At 38.7% G+C, this 23,301-nt stretch overlaps 1 protein-coding gene across 9 annotated transcripts in view; it reads right to left on the bottom strand.

Moving 5' to 3' along the window:
* Nucleotides 1-485: 485 nt before the first annotated feature.
* UBE3A (ubiquitin protein ligase E3A) overlaps nucleotides 486-23,301 on the bottom strand; it is a 59,558-nt gene continuing 36,742 nt past the window's right edge. For 5 of the 9 annotated variants that reach the window (XM_050971440.1, XM_050971445.1, XM_050971427.1 and 2 more), the window contains 7 exons: nucleotides 16,424-16,568; nucleotides 12,808-13,013; nucleotides 10,498-10,662; nucleotides 9,948-10,103; nucleotides 9,779-9,852; nucleotides 9,164-9,307; nucleotides 486-8,946 (listed from right to left, as the gene is read on the bottom strand). In XM_050971440.1, coding sequence (XP_050827397.1) covers nucleotides 8,826-8,946; nucleotides 9,164-9,307; nucleotides 9,779-9,852; nucleotides 9,948-10,103; nucleotides 10,498-10,662; nucleotides 12,808-13,013; nucleotides 16,424-16,568 — 1,011 coding nt within the window. In that variant the 3' untranslated portion in view covers nucleotides 486-8,825. The remainder of the gene's footprint in view (nucleotides 8,947-9,163; nucleotides 9,308-9,778; nucleotides 9,853-9,947; nucleotides 10,104-10,497; nucleotides 10,663-12,807; nucleotides 13,014-16,423; nucleotides 16,569-23,301) is intronic. The other 4 variants (XR_007776968.1, XR_007776970.1, XR_007776972.1 and 1 more) reach the window with 4 other exon arrangements.

Raw genomic sequence — 23,301 nt, 5'->3', positions numbered from 1 at the left:
CTGGGCTGGGCTGGTTCCTCAACACTGCCACGAGAGAATTTAAGCACAGGGCAGTTCTTACAGAGCATTTGAACATAGGCCTGAATCTAGAAATAGGTTTAATGGCCACAGCACTCACTTCACATGGGCCTAAGCAGGTAGCCATGGGCTGGCACTGCTGCTCCAAACTGCCTGTGCTGAGTGAGACACCAGATGGGCAAAGTCGGAGAGGTTTGAACATCTGCTCCACATGCAAAAGGAGAGGAGAGGTGGTGGAGTGGCACACCATGCTCCAGCTGCTGCTTGGAGTGAGCTTTTCCAGGGAAAGGGCCTCAAACTGTGGACCCTCTACCCTGACAGTAAACAATTTCAGTCTTGCTCTTCTCTGAAGTTCTCTCAGGGCTCTCCCTATCCTTTCACCCTCATCCCCTATTATTTTACATTACAGTTTTTACAGCAGAAAACTGCCCCGGCAAATTCAATGAACTAGACTTCAGAAGCAGCAGTAACAGCAAAACAGCTCATGTATTTGTACAGCCAAGGATTGGGGTTTTCTTTACAGTGCAGTTCTTTCTTCAGAAACAGCCCAGGGAAAGTACAATCATGCTTTTCTCCAAGGCATTTGCTTTAGAGTTTCATTCCTGCCAAATATTTATTAATGTACAATACAAGGGCTCTACTTTACATTAGAAACCAAACTGCTCATTGTCCTTGGTGCTGTCTCTGAGCTGGTCCGTGTGTTGGTGGCTTTGGAAGACACACTTGTGTCTGTATTACTGCTGGCACCAAAGATGAGACATTCACAGGCCAAACCTAGGCCAGGCTGTCCAGTGGTGACACAGGTGGACTGAAGGAGAGCTACTCTTCACCCTCAAGAAGATGACAGCATTTGCACTTGGCTTCAAGGTCCCCCAGCTCTTCTATTAATGTTTCCAACCTGGAACAAACAGAATGAATCAAACCCTTGTCTACATAATTCAGCATTTGCAAAAACATCTCATGTATCCCTGAGAGCAAAATGAATTATGCACTAAATGGATCTGGCAACTGTACAGGCAGTTAAAGCACAAGATTTCAGTTGTGGCAGCTTTCCTGAGGGAAGCCATCAATCTGGGACTCTCCTCTCCTCCCCAATCCCATTCATAGCCCAGAGCATGAGAAGGGTGCCTGAAGGGGGAAACCACACAAGCTCTGAGGAACAAGCACTAGGGCTGAAGATGGTCAGGCCTTTTGTTTCTGAAATTCAGATTTTGCAATCATTTCCAGCTCACGAGGGCTGAGGCTTGCTGCTGCCAGCTGCTCTTGCAGCCTCACTGCAGCAAATACAGTTCTGCTGTTTTGTGTTGGCAATCCTCCCTCTTCCATGCCCTAGGAGCAAAGGGAGGAGGAAAGGCTTGCACTCTTTAAGCAGTTATTTAAGGATGAGCACAAACATTAGCTTTACTCCAGAAGCAGCAGCAGTTCTCACAGATTTCCTTCATCAGAAGCTGGGAGATCACCTGGGCTCCTGCAAGGAGAGTGCAGGTTGCAGTGCCAATGGCTCAGCTTCCATGGGCTGCCTTCCCAAGAGGCTGAGAACACTAGCCAGCTCTAACAGAGGCCTCTCTTATTTGTACAGGTAAATCAGGAGTAGAGTACTAAAACCAGAAGTGCAGAAGTATGGAAGGAATTTACTAATGGATGCTATTCCAATTTTCTTTCCTTAGCATTAGTGGTGCCTGGTACCAGCCTTTCTGTAAGAGGGCAACTGAAGAACACTAATGTGGAAAATCAGGGAAAGCATGGCTGTATTTAAAACAATGGGCAACTTGATAAAGAGCTATTAATTTCTCAGCTTTTTAATATGTAATTTCTTTAACTTTCTGACGAGGAAAAAACCCCACACCTTTGTGTTCTTCTAGCCAACAGTAACATCCCCTCATTTCCCTGAAAGAGGAACCACCTCCAGGTGCTTACACCTGAGCAGCCCCTTTAGGTGAGTAGCATGGGCATTACTTGCCTTTCCAGAGAAGGAGAGAAGCACAAAACCTTTTTTTTTTTTTTTTTTTTTTTTTTTGTGTAGCCTGCCACCCGGTCTGATGAATCAGTTCAACCGTGCTGTAAAGATCTGCTCTTTTTAGGAGAACCAATTGCCAGTTCCTCATCAAAGTACAAATATTTCACTTGCAGAATAATGCAGGTAATTAACCCAGCTTCCTGCAGTAGGATTCCCACTGTTTTCAGATTACTTGTTAATTTAGGCTGTTTTAAGCAAGTCCTCAGGGTGCTTGTTCACAGGTCCAATGCTTGGCACAGAAGTCCTCTCTTACAGCAGCAGCTTTGGGTACTATCAGTGAAGGTAATGATCCAGAGGTGGGAATTTTAAGTTCTGACTACTGAAAACCCAGTGCCTCATCTCCTAGCAATAAAAGCTCCCTCTGACCACACTTGCATCAAGGTCAGGAAAAAAGCTTATGTCTAGCAGCACAAAGCTGCAGAGCTTTTCTAGCAAAGCACCTCATGCCTTTCCAAACACATTGGTTGCCTCCACAATTCATTTAGCCCGTCAGCCAGAGCCAGGCTTCTTGGTGCATGGTTCAGCCTGAGCACTGACAGCACAGGCAAGGCTCGTGGCTCAAGGCAGATTGACACAGGAGCTGTCCCAAGCAGGAACACTTTCAGTTCAGGGCTTCAAGGCTGGCAGTTTCATTGCCACAACCTGACTGCACCAGCTGTGAGCACTGGCAGCCCAAGAAGAGAAAGTGTGGTGAGGAAGAAGAGGAGCAAGAAAAGAGCCATGCAGCACCTCTGGGGAGCTGGTGGCAGTTCAAAACCGCAGCCACCCTAGAGCAGGGGTGACAGATGTGCTGGGTAAGGGAGACACCCCAAGCTGCTCAGGTTCCTGTCACCAGGGAAGGGAGGTTAGTACAGAAGTGATACTGCAATCTGGAGCCAGAGAGAGAAAGCAGACAGGGGAGCCCCTGTAGAGTTTTCTAAACTGATTTACACTTTGGTGGCCAGAAGGGACCCGAGCCAGACCAATGGGCAACAGGAATAACTCCAGAAGGGCATGTTCCCCCTCCCCAGCCACTGCCAGTGCTGAGAGCAAACCTGCTGTGCAGCACAGCAGTGCTGCCTGCTCCATATAGGGCTCAGTCCTACACAGCTTCACTCTCAGTTGGGCAGGGCAAAGGGAAAATTTCAGAGCAAACTCAGGACGTGCTGAGACCAATTGGAAGAGCCTGTTTTTACCACCCAAAACCCGGCAGCACTGGCTTGGAGGCAGCAGGCAAATCATTGCCACCAACTGCCCCAAGGGTCACTGCTGGGCTGCAGCAGGACATGGTGTTCAAAAGCGCTGGCTCCAGGCCAGCCCTTGTTCTGGAGAAGCCAAGAGCACAAAAGAGAAAGAAGGGACTAATCTATCCTCTGAAGGTGGCAACAGAGGGCAGGGGTGGTCCCAAACCCAGGAAACCTTTCCTAAGGCTTAAACAATGAGAAATCCTCTCCTCCAAAATCAAAGCTGTTTAGGATGACAAAACTTCTTGTCCAAACTGCTGCAGGTCTGGAGCAAGATTGCTTCCGAAAGGCCTGAGGATATTGTCTGGAACAACTCCTGGCACAGCAGCAATGTTCTCACCTAGTGCAAGAGCAACCCTTATCAAATGCTCACAAAGAGATCTGTGTTGAGCTTTTAAAGGAAAATACCCATATTGGAGAAACCAAAATGTAATTTATTTCAGGTGCCTTGCTACAAAATTCATTGTATTCTCCATGCATAGATGACAAAAATTAAAAATCAGTGTGCATGGCACAAGGGAGATTTTTCTTTTGAAAACACTCTTTCATCTAGAAAACATTCTTGTGCCAAGTTTCCAATTTTTATTAAAATCAGTTATATTAGGAAACAAAACCCCTTCAATAGTAACATATTGGCTTACCTGATCTTTATCCCTTGCTGCTCAAACACAGATGCTTGCAAAAGGAAATATTAAATCAAAGGCAGCAACACATGATGTATGGCAGCTCAGCCTGGGACAGGGAAGTTCAGCTAGTCGCCATTTCATGGCCACTTGCTCCTGAGCACTGTTGCTCCCTCTGCTGTCCTTACAGGTCTGCAAGCAGAAGGTTGCAGTGGGAAGACAGTTTTAAAGGACTTTCTCTGTACATGACCCCAGTGGCACAGCAGATACACCAGAGCCTTTGGTGATATTAAGAAAGGCTTCATGTCAGCTTTGCATGTAGCAGCTGAGCCACAAATCTCTGCAGTTTTTATCTTCACTTGACATTGGTCAGTCCAAGCTGTGAGCCAAGGCTGCAGGAGCAGCAGCATCCCTGCATGTGCAGTTGTTTGCCATTGAGCTGTGCTGCCTGTCCTTCAAAGGGCAGAAGTCTAACTCCAGCAATTGGCTGTCTGACTTTCACAGTCAGCTCTGGTCTCAATTTTTAGGTCTCAAAACTATGCAAAAACCTACCCAGCAAAATAATGTAGGAGTTCCTAACACAATCTTATTGTCCTAAAATAGAATAATGATTCCCACCCTCCACTTGCATCTCCAATGTCTTCGTTTCTGGGACATTTCCCCACACAGAAATCCCAACGCAGGATCTATATTGAGCAAGACATCCATCAACACAAGCACACTAGGCAAACTTCAGCTGTTTATCAGAACTGCTCTCTTGATGTATTCTACAAATACAGAACAGAACAAAACTATACTTGTATATCTACAACTAAAATCACCTTCCCACACACTTTTTAATTGGGTTAATGAAGAAGAACAATAAGAACCAACAGCTGAAGACATCTTCAGATGGATAAAAGTACTGACATTTCATGGATTTCATGAATTCATCTGGGTAAGAAATGACCTCAAGACTAATGCCAGTATTAACTCTTATTTCCAAAGCAGCATTCCTTCCATGATTCAGTATAAATCTGAATTTTTAAAAATTAATTTTATTAAGTCCCCACTGGTCTTACAGATTTTATGACAATTAAATTAAACTTTCAGCTATGAACAAGAACTGTAACTAATCACAAACTCTTGTGACTCAGACTAAGCATAATAAACTCAGATCTTGTTAGGAAAAGCTTGGTTTTCAATAGCTTAACTTGGAAGAAATTCCTGCTCCATCTTGCATGCTGAAATGATGGAGTTTTTCTGCATAATAAATAAAGCATAGCTCAAACATTCCACCCAATTCATATTCACATAAAAACTCTTGAGGCAACCAGGAAATTCTTAATCCTCATGTGAGAATAAAAATCTACCTGGAGGTAACTGGGTGCAGCAATGCGAAGGAAACACCTTAAAGCTGATGATGTGGGGATTGTCCTTTTCCAAAACATCAGCATGGAACCCTTTGTCCTGGAAACATACAGCAGCATGGAAACCTGTGTCCAATTCCCTGCTCCACAGAGCAGAAGCCCAAGCAGGCATGTGGGCAGCTCACACTGCAGCTCCTAGTGGGAGGTTGAGCCCACTAGGTCCATCACACCTGTATGGTGTCAGATGGGACAGGAAGCTCCTGCTTCAGCAGTGAAGCCACTGCTGGATGAGAGGCATGGACTGACTACTGTAACACGGAGTTCCTTGGAGCCCTGGGCCCTTTTCAGCATCAGCTCTCCTCAGAATGCAGGGTTGGAGGTGTCCACTTGGCTGCCACCATTCTGTCTCAGGCTGCTGCCTGCCAAGTGGAAGACAAGCCCAGTGAGAAGTTCACAAAACACTATTCCTTAGTTAACTGAACTATGCTCACTGCTGACAGCTGTTCCTGAAATCTTTTTAGCAAGAAGCAAAAGCTTTGATCTTTCAAAAGGTGAGTCTCTGTTTATGCATTATGTGCTAACATACCTCCAGAACTAAACAAAATCATTTCTTCACTCCTAATTAAATCTGAAACAGTGCCACATTAAGATGACTCTTTACACGGCATTACTTCTCTTGCACTACTATAATTTTTGAAGCATGTGATGGTACAATACACAGAAGCCTGATGGCCCCTTTGCACTGATGTTGGAAACATTCAGGCAGTCGGTTAGGGTGCAGAAGGAGATACTTGAAGAGGTATTTTTCATTTGTCAAATGAGGCAGTGCTGAGATGTCCAAAATATTTTCTTGTCAACACATTGGCACCCTGTGGAGAGAACATCACCACACTGGCATCAGACTATTGCCTTGGAACAGGAATCTTCTGTCTCACTGAAGAGAGGTATTTCCATGACACATAAGTACACTTAAGTCTCCAAGTTTTGTAGACCTAAACTTTGCTAGACACTGTGAAAGACATTCCAGGTGTGCCAGGAGCCAGGAAAAAAACCCCAAATCAAGTCCAATTTAAAATGACATTTTGCCCTTCAAACAGAACACTGGCTGAAACTTCTGTAGGACAGGAATGCAGCCTGCAGCTATAAGACTTCAAGATTTATTTATTTTAAACCTTATCAGCTGGTGCTGCCGAGCAACTAGTGCACTTACACCAGACCTAAAGAGATAAGGTTCTAATACAGTGGTATCTGGGGGGAGGCAGTATATATTTACATGAGAAATCAGTCAAATATTATGTATTATATCTTACCTGAAAATGATTCCTTGAAAAACAACTTATGCTTTTGAAGGCCAATACCATTATGTATTATTTTAATCTTAATGCTAAAGGAAAACAGAAAGAGCATATTTACAATGTCAACAATTAAGAGAATGTTGTATTGCTATCCAGTAATGCTGTCTGCACAGCTTTTGGACCTATATAAAAAAAACCCAACATGAATCACATACACCTGTCAGCTGGGTGCAACCACAAACCACAGCTAAATTAGTGTAAGAAGAGTTACAGGGATAGAGCTTAACACATCAGACTGTGAACACAGTATCATGATGTGTTCATGCTTGCAGTGAATAACCTTAAGGCACTTGGCAAATGTTCTTACCACCTACGCTACGAGTAAGAGTTGCTCCAAACTTGAAGGGCTCAGCAGGCACTGTTGTCAACCACTCTACACTGAGAGGTAGGGTATCTTGTGGTTTCCTCCTCTGGGACATACAACAAGGTAGACATACAAGAGGGCAGGCCCTAAGGGCCACCTCTGAGATGGGCCAGAAGACAGACAGCACCTTTCCCTCCCCAGTAAGTTTCAGTCCCATGTGTCCGGGCCATCTGGCATTGGCTTGAATTTGAGAGGAGAACATGGCTGGACCCGACATCACTACAGTTCACTTGTGGAGAGCTTTCCGTACCTGCAACCTCAAATTATTCAGTACTACAACAACGTCTAATCAAACCATTTAATATCTAATTTATCAAAGTAAGAAAGTAACTTGTTTTCTTTTTCACTGAACCATGGTGAAAAAAGGTCATTGTTTTATTCAGCATCATAGTTACATAACAGTTGTCTGTTTCTATTACTAGAAAGAATTTATTAAAATAGTCCTGAAAGACATCTTTTCTTTTTCCAATGATTTCAAAACTAAGCCTTTTAATGCCAATTCCACACAGTCACGGGTTGGATCGCTAGTAGCCAGTTATAGCAATTGTCAAGGCACAAGCTCAGCTCTGCACACCCGCTGCAGCTTGTATTGGAAAAGAGATATGCCAGTTCCATCTGCACTTACAAATGCAGAATCCCTTCATCATATATTGCAACAGGAGAAATTAACATTAAACACAGACTAAGAAAGGTAAAGGATTTATTTCTGATATGATTTGTAGAGTTAAATTAAAAACCTACTGAATACTTTATGTAGTAGATGAACATAACCTTAGTACTTACTTTCTAACAGTTTATTTAATGGCTGGAAGTGTACAACATGAAGTAGGCCTCACGTTTAATATTGTTCAATTTTGCTTATTGTTAGATGAGATTAAAATACAGTAGCCATCCCTTTAGACTATGGTGCAACACTGATCATGTGCCTTGATAGGTAGGAAAAATGATTCATTAAATAAATGATGACATAACATGTAGGGAAGACTTTGGATTGTCTATTTTAAATGTCAACATAATAGGCAATTAAGAATAGAACTTCATTTTAAGTGCACTTCCACATGCTTTGTTTATAATATAGCAAAAACTTCCTATCTTTTTTTCCAGACACTTCACTCCCTACTCTAAAGCTGTTCAGTTGAAAATGCACTTTCCCCAGTAAACTTTTTTTAAAAAAGTAACTAAAATTTCTACCCTTTCATATGCTAAGAAATGTTTCCTAATTAAAAACACAGTTTATTACAAGACATGTGAAGACAACATATAGTGAAATGAATTTTAATTGTTGTGCTGTGACTAAAGTAAAGTTCTCAAGGCTGCAATTTAACATTCCAAGTTCTCCCTTCCATCTTTATTGATTCTTAAGATTTTGCACAGAAACTCTTTGGGGGCTAGAACAGCAGTAATTGCATCACACTGTTTTTCAAGACTTCAAGTTTCAAAAGCAAACTCTTCAAAAAGTACAGTTCTTGATTTGATTAGATACAGGGACAAAAATATAGCACATACTTGAAGGTTACATGGTCTACAAATGATGGCAATATTTTCCTTGGGAGAGTACAGTTTGTTTTCTTGTAAATACTCAAAAAGGCTCAACTTCAAGCAGTAATAAACACAAGCAAAAGTGATTTAACCCTTAAAATAAATATTCAGGAAAACCTCTCTGTACATACAAGTGAAAGAATATGTAACACTTTCACGCTAAAAGAAAAAATAAAGATTTTGTTCATATAAGCAGCTGAAATCTGCTGTTCCAGCCCAATGTCCCCAGTAGAGAAGGGAGGCACAAACACAGGTGACTACTGTAGCTCACTATCTTATGGCCTTTTTGGACAGGGACATCATCACCATCATTTTTAAATCCCTTTTGTTATACTTATTACAGCATGCCAAATCCTTTGGCATATGTGATGGCCTTCAATAATCTTTCTTTAAGCTTTTCTTTGCTTGAGTACTCCGGAAGCAAAAGTACATTAAAGCATGTGTGAGATGTAGGTAACCTGTGGGACAAAAATACAAGAATTCAGATTTTGGAACATGCAAAAGAAATACATCTCTATTTAACAAGTTGAAAAATAATGAATTTGAAGAAAATAAACTTTTCTTACAGATTCAACTTTCAGATTTAACTAGGTTAATAATATAAAAGCACATAATTCACTTCCATTTATAAAAAAACAAGCAAAATGCAGATTTTTTTTTTTTTTTTTTTTTTACCTCTCTGTATCTGGGCCATTTTTGGCTATGATCATCTTTAACTTTCCAAGTCCTCCCACAGGGGCTCTGTCTGTGCCTGTTGTAAACTGTAAGAACAGTCTTTTCTGTTCATCTGTAAATGAATGGACTATTTCCCAGAATTCCCTATCAAAGAAGAAATTAAAAAGTAAATAAACTGTAAACTTTCTTTGGTATAAATATGAATTTCAAAAGTAATTGAGCTTTGAAGGTGTAATAATTCTAATCAGTCTTAACATCAAGTTTACAAGTTGCATTCATAAACCAAAACTCTCAGAATGTATTTACCAATAAATGAGATTCAGAAATAAAAATCAGAAATATTACTAAACACTGCAGTTTAACTGTCTTTAAACATTAATTTGGCTGTGTCCTGCAGCTATTTTATTATTCCTGTTTCCTAAGGAATTATATTGATTCAACAATGCTTATACCATCTCCTCTTCTGTAATGACAATACTTGAGAAAAGTGAAATTACACATATGACATTTGCATCTCCAGTACTACAAAACTACTAAATCTTACAATATTAAAATCATTATGAAGAAACAAGCAGATGAAGTGCTTTTTATCTTTACAAAATTAGAAAAAATTACCTAATAATAAGAGAGTCTCTTGTATAGCCACCATCATATTCTGTAGTTTCTTCTAGTGCTTGAAAATCTAAATTCTGTAAGAAGATGATATTTTTAAAGATGACCACTAATTATATACTTAGTATCAAAAAAAAAGCTCCACTCTCTAGTGTGTATTTAAAATTCTTACCCTACTTCCGCAAATAAGTAATTCAATTTCCTCTGGTCTAAATAAATATTTCAAAGGAGATTCATTGGTCACCATGTGGAATCCTCTCCGAAAGGCCTTGAACTGCTTTTCTACTGATTTATTGAGTATATAGTCAGCATACAGATTGACAAATTCCTGCAAGGAAATACACCCCAAAAAACCTTAGTGTTTCAACACATGCCACTTGAAATACCTCCCAAAAATACAAGACCCCAAAATAGTACAGAACATATAGTTCTGTAATTGTATGCAAATTATCTGAGCTCAGTTTTTATTCAGCAACACAAAAGAACAAGTCTCAAATACTGCTCAAACAGGTCATACATCCCACCCAGAAGCTACATATCCATGTATCAAAACTTTCTTTAATAGAAGCCTTTTCTGTTCACAACCACACTGTGCTATGGCAATTTTAAAAGCTTTTTAAACTTAAAAATTATAAGTGAAACCAAACCTTTGTAGGGTTCTACACAGTTCTACATACAGTATATCAAAGAACTCCAGATTCTGTTTAAAAAGCTGAATGTACCTTTCTGTTTTCATTTGTAATAGGGATTTTATCACCGTTTTCCTTTAAATCATGCATCATTGGATTGCCAAAGAGATCCGTGTGAGATATTTGAAACGTTATCATCATATCATCTTCCACACTTCCTTCATACTCCAGTAAGTCTCTCAAACTCTGATACAGAACCTAACAGAATAAGAAATACATGTCTGTCAAAAATAAGCTTTGATAGATTCCACTGAGTAATACATAAAGACATGAAACCACCCGCCTCAAAAAAGGGTTGTTATATTCTATGACACAAGTCACCTAAAAATCTCCCACAGCAGTCCAAACAATTATTTATTATGCTCAGTATCTGTACAGAGAAACAATAGAAGATATTAAGGTAAAAAAGAAACATGATAATCAGTGAGGACTCCCTTAAAAGAGCCTTTTGGTACCTACCAATCTTCCAAAATGCAATGGTCAAACCTGCAGTTTAAGAGCCTTCAATAACATCTCAAGTCTTTTGAATCTGTTTTTACTTTAGGCATCCAGAATATGTTACACAAGTAAGGGGAACATTTATAAGTTAAAAATCAAAGAAATCCCAGTATTTTATATCAGATAAAATTCAGACAGCAGGCTTCCATCTTCCACTTTTTATTTAAAACTGAAACCAACTAGGAAGAAATCCCAAAACAACACAGATGGGGCAGTTTTAACATAAGAAGACATTTATGAACCAAAAATAAAAAATCACAAGTTTGATCAGAATTTACCAAGTGGAATCTGAAATTACCTGTAAAAGTTTGCTCTATGCAAACGAGCAACCAGCTTTCCTTCCTGCTATACCTTAGGAAAAGCCTAAGACTCTCTTGGAAACCAAAGCCTATGCAGCAAAGGAACAATTATCTGGCTGCAATAGAGGCAGAGTGGCAAAAAAACACAAAGCGAAGGTGGACGTGACAACTGTGTGCAACTGTATTTTTATAGTGAAATACAAAAAATTAATTTCCCCTTAATGTTTTAACTGAAACATGAAAGTTAATATGTAAGCCTCAACCTCTCATTGTGTGTTTTTGATTCTTCCACAGGACCTTTAAAAAGGACCTTGCACTGAAAAGTCACTGGACTTGGAACCATTGGTGGTGAGGGTTGGTGAACATCCTATTCTCCATGCTCTACAGGATTAGAAAAAGCACTAGGAGGCTTGACTACTGTGAATTTCATTTTGGGTTTCAGAAGCTCTAAAATTTAAGTCATATGAGAATAGAAGGAGTTAACAAAGGATTATTTTAAAAGAAATCACCATAGGTATTAGAGAAGAAACCTAAGACCAGGCGAGAAAAATTAGAAAATGCCCTGACTGTCCTGTTCTATAGACATACATTCACTTTTTTTTGTCACAAAAAGTTTTGAGTATGTAATAAAAGCTAGAGAAAACTCAGGGCACTATTTCTCAACATTATACAGAGAAACTGGTCAAAACTGGCATGTTGTTGTATGTAGCCATCCAAAGCAGACCAGGTAACATATTTTTTGATGAAACACGCTTATTTTCAATCATGAAAGCCAAGTTCTTTTTAGATAATATCATTTTACTGATCTTTTTGGAAAAGATGAAGATTTTGTATAACTGCTTATAAAAGGAAAGTGTCCCATTGTTTAAAACCAAATGAAGCTTGCTAAAAACTCCTACCAGCAACCTGAGGGGAAGCCACTGGTGATCTCTGACTGCAGGTGGAGCAGGGCCAAGACATCCTGCACACACACTTGTGTGCTCTATCTAATAAAGCACAGGTACAGCTCAGTGCTTGTGAACAGCCACTGGCTGGGAATGGGTGTGTAAAGATGGACACTGATCACTGCTCTGATATGACATTCATTAACTGTAGGGATATTCATAAACTGCCTCATCTGTCTCTTGCTTTAGACAAAAACCAGTAAGAACATCACATCTTTGCATATTTATTCTTACTTGCACTTCTTTTGGGTAGAAATTTACTTCTACAAATAGCTGTAAACAGCCAAATTTTACAAGTCTCTTTGAGAAGAGACATGCTTGTTTATACTTAATAATTCTTAGTAACATTTGGAAGTTTATATAGCAAAAAAAAAAGCTTTATTGATACTGAGCCCTATTCATTGATGTTACAATTTGCCTCCTCCAAACTGAATGTAGCAAGAAGTTTTCTTGCTTATGAATTTAACAAATACAGACTTGTAATGCAAGTCACTGGTTATTTCACTTTCACTTCTGACAGTGATCTTGTGTTTAATTGAAATATAGATTAAATTATTGCATGGAAAGTGCACTATTTAACTTGAAGAACATAAGGAACTTACAGGATGAGAGTCTGCCAGATCACGGAAAGTTCCTTTTTTGCCCATTAGCTTCCTGTAGACAACCATGGGGAAATGTACATCCAGTATACAGTTGTTGTAAATAGCCAGTCCCAGTACTATGCCAATCAGGGTAAACTGACCCTCAGTTTCAAAAGAGGACGGATTAAACCAAAACAATTTTGTAGACTCATCATATGTGAACATCCCTGTTAAAAAAAAAAACCCAACAATTATGGTTACAATTCAATAAAAATGGCACATAAAACCATTATAAACCCATTTGCACTAGCCTTTAAGCAATATTTGACTTAACGTTATACTGAATTGAATGGCAAAGATAAACTATTTGTGGTAACTGGAGCTGCTCAAAACACTTGTTACATCACCACTGAAAGCATGTAAGAGACCTGTGATAAAATATCCTGCAACACTCACTGAAGCTGCATGTACACAAGCCTTCATCGCCTCCTCTACTGAGGAACCAGCAGCACACTGATAACAGTGATTCTGACTTTGATAAATACAGCAGTACAAGAAAAGAACACAGTCAAAAACACGTGGATGAAACAATCCCAAAGGACTCTAATTATTAAGAAGTGACAGCCTTTCCTCAAAGGCCAGGTCCAGCAAAGGAACAGGACTAGATGCAGCCCTACTACTTAATTAGAAGCTATGATGATGGAGCAGGGATAGACCATCACCCATGATTTTAGAGTTAGATGCCCAACAGATTTGTTTGCTTGTTTCAAGGACCATTGTTACTGCAGCTATTAAACACGTCTTGAGGGGAAAATGAACCATGATCTCACAGGAGTTGTAATTTTAACAGCTCGTCACTGTCTAAAGAGAGTGGCTTTGCGTCTCTCATTCAGTTCTGTATTTCAGGAGACCAATTTCCTGCCCAGCTCATGAGCTGAGCACTGAAGCCTTCAACAAACAGCTGAACTGGCACTGAACTGCCAGAAGCTGCAAGGAGAAAATGTGAAGACAAGACACAGGCAGAGTTCCTTACCCTTTTGGCTGTAGCAAGACATGAGATAGGTCTTGTTTATGAAACTGGAGTGCGCAGACTATAAATTATTTACATAAATATTATTTATATATAAATAACATCCACAATAAAATCTATTGCTTACCTGACTAGATACTGAAACAAAATAAATGCAAACCCTATAGACTTAAGGTGAGAGAGAGACCACCCTGGACAGGCACAGTCCAAATCACCTGCTGCTTGTACAGCTGCCACGATTTTCCAGCAGAGCCTAAGAAAAACTGCCCCAGGGTCCTTATTCTCAACACACCCTGTCAGATCCATGTGAAGAATATCAAATACATTTGCTACAAGGATTTATCTTGTCAACTCTTAAAAGATACTCTTGTTTACAACCTATGCAGATGTACAAATTGATTACAAAGCCACATGAACACAAAATTACTCTGAAGACTGAAAATATTATCTTCAGCCAAGAGATAAAGACTCTTTCCTCATTCCATGTAAGGCAATAAACTGCAAGCTCATTCAAAGACTCTGGCTATTCCTCAGAATGGATTAATTATCTCAATAAGTGACATGGGCTAGGTCAGTCATTAGAGGAGCACACAAATAAGAGACTAACCCATCAGATAAGGCAACTGGAAATCAGAAATGGATGACCAACTCAGGCATATATAGGCCAAACATTATATAGAATCCTGTATGCCATTTTCTGAACTGACTGAAGTAACTTCTGGATTACTGGTACGTAAAGCAATGACTTGAACTTTTTGGAATATGATGGAAAAGTTGAACTGTCAAAACCAACAACTTCAGCAAATGTCTAATAATGAAACATCAACGGTTTACTCAGTTCCACGTCTGGAAATACTTTAAGGTGTAATACAGTATTTTACTCCCTTACCAAAATTAAGACTACAGTACATTAAAATCATAATGAAACACCAGAAGAAACTGGAATCCACAAGAAGACAAAACCAATTGTCCTTTAAGTTATATGAAGTTATCACTTATTCCTTTACCATGGAATATCTTTACCAGTATTTTTCTGAGTTATTGCCTCCTTTGAGTAAAGTTTTAAGGTAGGTTAATATCGAAATACTCAAAAAGTCTAAGAAACTATAATAACAATATACATCTCTCCAAATATACCTATTGAAGATAGACATTTTAAATTCCACTTAAAGGATCTCCTCTGTTTTCTCAGGAAAGAAGGCATTTATAAATCAACAAAAGTCACACGTGGTATATCTGGTGCATACATGAACTGCTATACTGCAATGCATATATATACACACACATACACACAGTGAATGCAAGGTACATTTTCTGCTTTTACACATTTATTCCAAAAGCCACTAAAAGCTTTTTCCACCCCAGAATTACTATGAATACAAAATATGTGCATACTTTTTTACATTTTTAATACAGATGTCACACCTAACACATGCATACATTTTCAATATATTACCTACCTTTAAATGCAAGGAGTATATACACACTGCTTGGATCTTAGCTTAAGCACACTTTAGCACTACTAAATAAAGAGTATTTCAATACACCCACACAACTTCTGTTTAGATAAACTCAAGTTGAAAATGTATTTATTTTGCAGTGAAAATAAAATTTCATCAAAGTATTAAAAGTTCTTTATTTTGCCATACTTCAAAGTAAGCTAATTCAGATTACAAATCTCTTTAAGTTAATAACATTTTTCAGAGAGAGTAAGACTTGTCTATGATTCTGTACCACTTGTTATAAGAACTGGTTTGCATATAGTGAAAAGCAGGTTCCAAGGTTCAGATTTTTGCTACTGATTCAGTACTTGATACTGATACCTCCTTTCTAACCCAGTCAAAATAGATTTCTGTGTATTTTAATCAATTTTCTAAGCTACAAAACCAAGAACAACAGTTTTATCTTTTAAAATAGTTCAGTGAAACCAAATTACCAGCCATGAGCTGTTAGGCTTCTTTAATGGAACCCATTACAGGAAATAAGAAGCATGTCCTTGCATAAATGATTGGTGCAGGAAGCAAGGGAAAAAAGAATATGATGAAAGTATGACTGCCAAAACACAAATGCAAAATTTTGGCTCTAGTATATCAAAATTTGGTTCTCTAACTACAATCAAATTTGACACTGCTGTGACACTTTGGATCTGCAGAACTGAGACTATCAGATTTATTAAGCTGGAGGAAGTGGAGGAAGTAACTCAAAAACTTCCATAGTCCAACTCTTGCTTTATTGCAGAAGCTCTTCCTCTTTGGTTTGATTACTAATTCTAGAAGCTAATTACAAAGCAAAGCAAGAGAACAAACGAACCCAGCAAAGAAACCCTGTACTACTGATTTGTATCCAAACAAGTAATGATGGTTTTCATTAACTATACACAGTTACTCCTTCCATCATTTCTCCTTCAGGAGGATGACTGCTGACAATACAGTGAGCCTCAATGTCTGGCAAATACTTTGCTGACCATCAATGAACCTGGAGAGCTTCAGAGACAAGCAGCAGTGGATATAAAAAGCATAAACATAGAACAATCCAGTTTAGAAGATCATCCAGGCCAACTTTTTGTGAGAAAAATCTGTTAAATCAGAAAATTATTAGAACACATACCGATATCTGGATTGAAGATTTCTTCCACAACAAGTTGAAAAAATTCTTTGGAAACACCTCCTTCATCTACCCCTTGCTCTCCTTCAAATTCAACATACAATTGCTTCTTCAAGTCTGCAGGATTTTCCATGGCAATCATCTCTAGCTATTGAGTGAAGAGATAGAAATGTTTCATTAGCAAATCTGTTTACTAGAATAGTTTAGGAACAAATAATGAAACCAAAAGTACTCTCCAAATTTAAGAAGAAAGCGAGCACAAATCACAACAATAAAATAAGAGAAATCAATAGTAACCCTAAACTACTCTAAACATGTTTTACAATCTGGGGATAAACAGCAAGAAACTTGCCACAGAACTTATCTGTCAGCCCATTAAAGCTCACTGGCTGTTAGCATTCTCTATTTCTATTCTTTTAAGCACTTATTTTAAACCAGTTATCATTGTGTTGCACACAATTCACAGAAAATGGAAGAAAACAAGATATATTACTGGGATAATTAAATTCATCTGACAATGAAAATTCTGCAATATGATCTACATGTTTTACAATAAACAGCTTTATGAAGGGATTACACAGATATGTTTTCAGAGGGGGAGACAGAAAACAAGGCTTTGATGAGTACTTGCATCTCTCAAACAAAGAACTGGGGGAAAAAACCTAAGAACAAAAAAGACACTAGTATTACAGTCAAATCAATTCCCTCTTCTTGATCCTAATGAAGTCTCAAAACTCTCTTGCTCTTATTTCTTCAGTGCCTTTAAACAGATAGACTGCACTGCTGCTGTGAAAGTGAAAATTCATTTAAAACCAAATAGAAAGTCTGACATTTTTCAAGGATTTCAAGTCTATTTAAAGGCCATTAGAGGCCACAGAATCACAAAATAGTTTGGGTTGGAAGGGACCTGGAAAGATCATCTAGTTCCAAACCCTTCTGCCATGGGCTGGGAAACATTCCAGTAAACCAGCTTGCTCAAAGCCCCATCTAGCATGGCCTTCAATAGTTCCAGGGATGGGACACTGCCAACTTTCCTGGGCAACCTGCTGCAGTGCTCACCACTTACACAGCAAAGAAATTCTTCTGAATATCTAATCTAAACCTCTCCTCTATCACATGAGGTCATTTGCCATTGTCCCATCACTACATGTCTTTGTAAAAAACTTCCTCTCAAGTTCTCAGCAGCCCCCTTTAAGTGCTGAAAGTTTCTATATCATCTCCCAGGAGCCTTCTCTTTGGCTGAGCAACCCCAACTCTCCCAGCCTGTCTTTATAGGAGAGGTGCTCTAGCCCTCTGATCATTTTTGCATCCCTCCTCTGGACTCAACCCAACAGGTCCCCATCCTTCTTATGCTGGGGACACAGAGCTGGATGCAGCACTCCAGGGGGGAGTCTCACAAGGGTAGAGTAGAAGGGAACAGTCACCTCTCTTGACCTGCTGGCCATGCTGCTTTTGATGCAGCCCAGGGTATGGCTGGATTTCTAGGCTGGGAGTGCACATTGCCAGGTCCTTCACTTCCTTACACCAAAAATGTATCCTTCCAGTAAATCAGAAGTTAAGCAGGAATATTTCTCAGCTGATAAGAAATATGCTACTTAAAAGCATAATCACACCAGTGACACGGATGCAGCACAATCAGCCTAAACATACCTATGTGGCAAAGAAAACTCAATAGCAGTAAATTAAGGCACAGAAGGACCTGTATACTCTTTTAACAAGACCATATTACTTGTGAGATTTGCCTCTGATGCGGGTTACTACAAATTGTACTTACTAGCAGGGGTCCTTAACATGCCAAACCTTACTTTTTATTTTGCTCCCCTACCTTATCCACACATGTTAATGCTCTTCACAGCCCAGAATTTTACTAAAGAAGTGTAAAGTAAAAAAGAAACAGAACAGAGAAAGTAAAGGTAGCAGCAATGACACTATGGACTCACAAAGTCACACCACCAGCAAGACACATTTTCTCCTTCTAACTGCCAAGTGAGCCAGACATGATCCAAGCAGCGCAGCAGGGCAGGATGCTACAGAGTTTGGGGGGTTATCATAATGGGCTTGAAGACTTTGAAACACCCCATGCAAAAAGAGAATGTGGAGAAAAAATTCCATTACCTGGTACTGACAACTAAATTTGGAAAGAGAGGGACTGTAACATCAATCTCCATTAAAAAACCACAAAGGCAAGCTATGAAGACCCCAATAGTGACAGTAAATGATATCAATCTATTTTTCAATCAGCAAACTATAACATTTTCAGAAAAACTTAGTTATGTACCACCTAAGCCATTTGTATAAAAAATTCTTTTCCTAGGACAACAATAGAGCTTAATCCATGTTCCAAGTAAAACCTGCAACTATTGAAAAACAGAACTAGCATTTAATTTAAAACTGTAAATACAGGTTAAATGCTTAAGCTGGACAGACAGAAATTCTCTTATTTGGATCCCTTCCACTTACAACCAACAGCAATAAAGCTGTGGTTTTTTCCACCCCAGTCATGACTTTTTTGGCTTTGTAGTCTTTACCACCAGTAATTTAATACATTGCATGATTTATGAATTTTCATGAGTTATGAGAAAGCATATGCTGTCTCTGCATTTCTTCTGGGATAGCAACCCTATGTCATAGAGTGAAGATTCCATTGTGTCATGGAAATGCACTAATTTATATAAATTCAAATTTATATAAATTCATATTTATACATATAGAGCAGTTAAACAAATTTCAAAATTATTTTTTGGCTGAAAAAAAAAAGCCTAAAAAAAGAGGAAGGAAACAGTCATAGTTGAGCAATGCTGGCTAGGCAGATTAGAACAGCGCACTGGATGTCTGCAAGGGAGTCAGATAAAGGATTATCAAAAATCCAGTATTTTGAGCAAAGCCTGATGCTCCTTGAAGTAGATTCTATAAGCAGGAAAACGCTGCTAAGCTGCTCAACTCAAAGTTCTGGGTTTAGCTGCTCCTTTGAGTATCTGTGTCAACACTGATGCTTCACAATAAAAAATCTAATGCAGTGGGCAAGAGCAGCAAACAACTGTAAGGAGGCACTGAATTTAAGCAGAACTGTAGCAGTGTTTCTATAGGAGGGAAGTATGAACTTCAGTTATTACTGTCTGGTTCTTAGGTTTTTTGGGGCCTGCCTTTGTTTGTTTTTAATAATCACAGCTATCTCAACACTGTCAACAAAGATGCTGCTAGGGAAACACAATCCATCTGTATGAATGACTGAAGTTTTAGAAGTTGTTTTCTGTCATGATGGTTTGACTGGCCATGTCATTGAAATAATCATTACGTTTTCCAGGGACTTCCTAAAAAGCAGACCCTTCCTAAAATTCCTAAAAATGTCTAAAGCAGCAGAAGAATGTATGAACTGAAATGCTGAAAGATGAGAGATGACATCATAAAGAGTATCTGTATTTTGTTTGCTTTAACACAATGATGTTCCACAATTTAAGACATTGAGTGATTTTACTTTGTTTACAGAGTAACACTGCTTTCCTGAAAGACAGGAATGTTCACTGAATGACCGAAATATGACAACATTTAAAATCTTAATGTAACACCAGTGTATGGCAACCTGCTTAAAATTGATAGCAACTGAACTAATTTCTATTTAGTTAAAAATGATCACAAACCACCTTAAGTTTTATCATAACATAAAGGTTCTCTTTAAGGCAGAGACAGGAATGCTTTCCACACTAGACAGAAAAATGACAGAACACAGCTAATTTAAACTTGAAAGTACCAGTGACACATCACGACATAAGTCGGTCAACACACTTTTCTAAAAACTGGTATGGAAAGTAATAGTTATAGTGACAAAGCAGCCTTTGCTCCAGCTGGTTTATTTTTACAGTTCATGCATTTGGAGGCTGCCCACATCAACTGTCACATGCTCTGCACCCAACCAATGCATACCAGGGCTGACATTTTCACCTGAACCCATAAACTTCAACGTGGTCTGAAACAACATGAAATCTCCTGAAGTACTTTGCTGCTAATACAGGAGAGAATCTGCCTACTGGGTCCAGGTGTCACAGAAGAGTTTTGGTCATCAATACACTCAGCAGAGACATTTACAAGCAGGAAAGGGTTGCTGCCCAGCAGCAACCCTTTGTCTGCATTTCATGTGGAATTTGTCAAAGTGAGTTTCTAATTTGCAAGCCAAGTACAAGCCTGATTCTGCTGAAGGAATCCACCACATTTTCACTTGCAGAAGTTGTGTGTCATAACTCACACCCTTTAAATTACTGCTACCTGAGAAGAATGCCACATTTAACCTGGGCCAAGGGGGTGGGGGAAAAGTAAACTCCAAAGAAGGGGATGAAAGAAATAGTTCTTGGGCAATGAAAAGGCAGAAGAGAGGATTTAAAGAGGTATTTCCTTTCATTACTACCACACTCACACAACGTGACTCAGCAGTGCAGCTTACCTATTAAATCTGCTAGACAGTAAAAAGCATGCTAACTACCTTCAGGAACTGCAAACTGAGCTACCAAGTCCCAAATACCAGACTTCCTTAAAAAAAGTGGGGACTAAAGTGTTACAAATTCTAGCATCCCACCCTTGTCCCCAGGTGACTTTTCAGACTAACATGCATACAAGTAAGTACACAATAAGTATATACTAAAAAGAAAGATGTTTCATTAAATAATTTCCAATAAAAAAGGAAAAATAAAGTTTCTGAGGCAAGTTTCATATATGCAAAGAAACTGAACAGGGACTTTGTAAATAAAATATTTCCTTAGATGTATGTGTTTTAGGGAACTATGATTCTCTCAATAAGCAACTTTAAACAAGAGAACGCCTTCAAGGTATTTAGAAAGTATTGCTTCAAATTCTTAGTAGAAGAAAAAAAGTCCTACGTTGTTAACAGTAACAAAAAAATCACTTACCAGTGTTCATATTTGCCTTACTAAAGTCCAAGAAGTGAGAATATATACATATTGAATTATAAAAACTAAAATATTAAGTATTGATTGGAGAAAAATCTGTAAATATCCAAATCTCTGAAGTTCAAAAATACGAAATTTGAGGGTAAATATGTTGGTACTCATAATTAATTATCTGTATATTAAGCATGTTCAGAAACATTTTGTCACTGAACAGACATAAGAACATACTTTCACTAATGAATATTATTATCTTTGAAAGATCTTTCTGGTATTTTTCAGTGAAACTCTTCCTGAGTTCAATACTGTACACCCAAAACAGCAGCCATCCCTGATGCAAAGTAACCCAGTGCAGCTTTCACTTAGATCTGATGCTGTCAGTACTGCTACAGAAGCTCATGGTATCCATCTTAGGTTCCCATTAGTGAGAGAGCAAACTGTTTTAAGGCTTAGGACATAAGACTGAAGAGACTCCACCAGAGCTATTTCAGACCAATTAGGAAGTAATTGTGGAAATTACTAAAATCACTTCTGAACCAATTACAAAGACTCCCAGTAACAACAGCATGCAATTCTTGAACAGATAGGCACTTTCTGACAAAAGACAACAGTGTGGAGCAGTATCTCCCCCAGAATAACTTCCCAGCTACCAGCAGAATTGCAGCTTAGAGATTTCCTGAGGTTTGTGTCTGGCTCACACCAAAATGCCCGTCATGTCCATTAGCTTTTGATGGATCTTTCTTTCACAAAGAGTTACAGGTCCCGGGCAAAGACACCCATCCTCTTGAGGTACACAGTGTGGAAAACAAAATGCCATTTTGCTTATGTTAAGCCTGATTTCTGATAATAAAACTAGGGGCTACCAGTTGTAAAAAACAGTATTACTCATTCAACTTCTCCCTTCATCTTTTATGTTCTCTCCATCATTGTTTTTACCCTTAAGGGGACTTTAGAGTTTCTTTGAAGAGACTCTAAGCTTTCCAAATGTATTTCTACTGCATCTTTTCTGATATTAAAATGAGAAGAAATGAAAGAGAATAGGAACACTGTGGCCAACAGTGACATTAGAGCATTCCATTCACTAACACTTCCTGGGGAACATTTAAAATATATTCACTAAGCAGTGATACTTTGTATCATCAGTTAAAACACATCAGTAGTTAAAAGGTGGATTCTGTACCCACTTCATACAATACAACAAGATTTTCCCTACTTCCACATCATGACACAACAGGTACTTTGTAACATCTTTTTGAAACAGCACACACTCTCTTCCTTCACTTTGGATGGCACCTCTGTGTTCATCTCCATTTTACTGAATATAATCTATTTTCCACTTCTGAGAAATGCCTTGGCTGCACTTGGTCTTTTTAGATACCACTACAGTTTAGTTCATACTATCTGAATTTAGAACAATTTTATCTTTTCCCTTTATTTTCTGTCCCCAAATAAACAGTTTAAAATCCTTACTTTCCTCCTGGCTCCGACAACCAGGTCACCATAATTTAGCATGCTCTGACAGCTTAAATTAACAGCCATAGGAGGATCCATGGCAACTGCCCAGGCATGTAACTCGGGCTGGTAGGCTGAGCAAGGGCTGCTGTAAGTGCATCATAACTTAGATTAGTTTGTTTAAGCTTAACCTAATTTAAATTTCCTAAACTTCTTACAGGTCAAGAATGTGCACAGCAGTGACTGCTATGCCCCTGCTGCAACTTGATGTTGCCCACAAGCTTTTTAACCTATTTTTTTGTCCTCAAAGATTTCAACTTCTACAACAAGCACTATGTAAAAGAATGCCTTTTCTCATATTTATGGATTTTCCTTATTATTGAATAAAGAGGGAGGTTTGCTTTTGCTCTGCTGAAAATGACATTAAAAGAACATCCTAAAACTAGCTTTTATGCTCTTTTACCTCTTCACTTCCCAAAGAGAAAGAATTATCCCTCTCTTTCTTCGAGTATTTATGTGTCCAAAGCTGAACAT

Source organism: Serinus canaria, chromosome 1 (assembly GCF_022539315.1).
Source record: "Serinus canaria isolate serCan28SL12 chromosome 1, serCan2020, whole genome shotgun sequence".
NCBI lineage: Eukaryota > Metazoa > Chordata > Aves > Passeriformes > Fringillidae > Serinus > Serinus canaria.
Note: the sequence above shows the minus strand (reverse complement) of the source record. Positions and strands in the feature narration are given on the sequence as shown.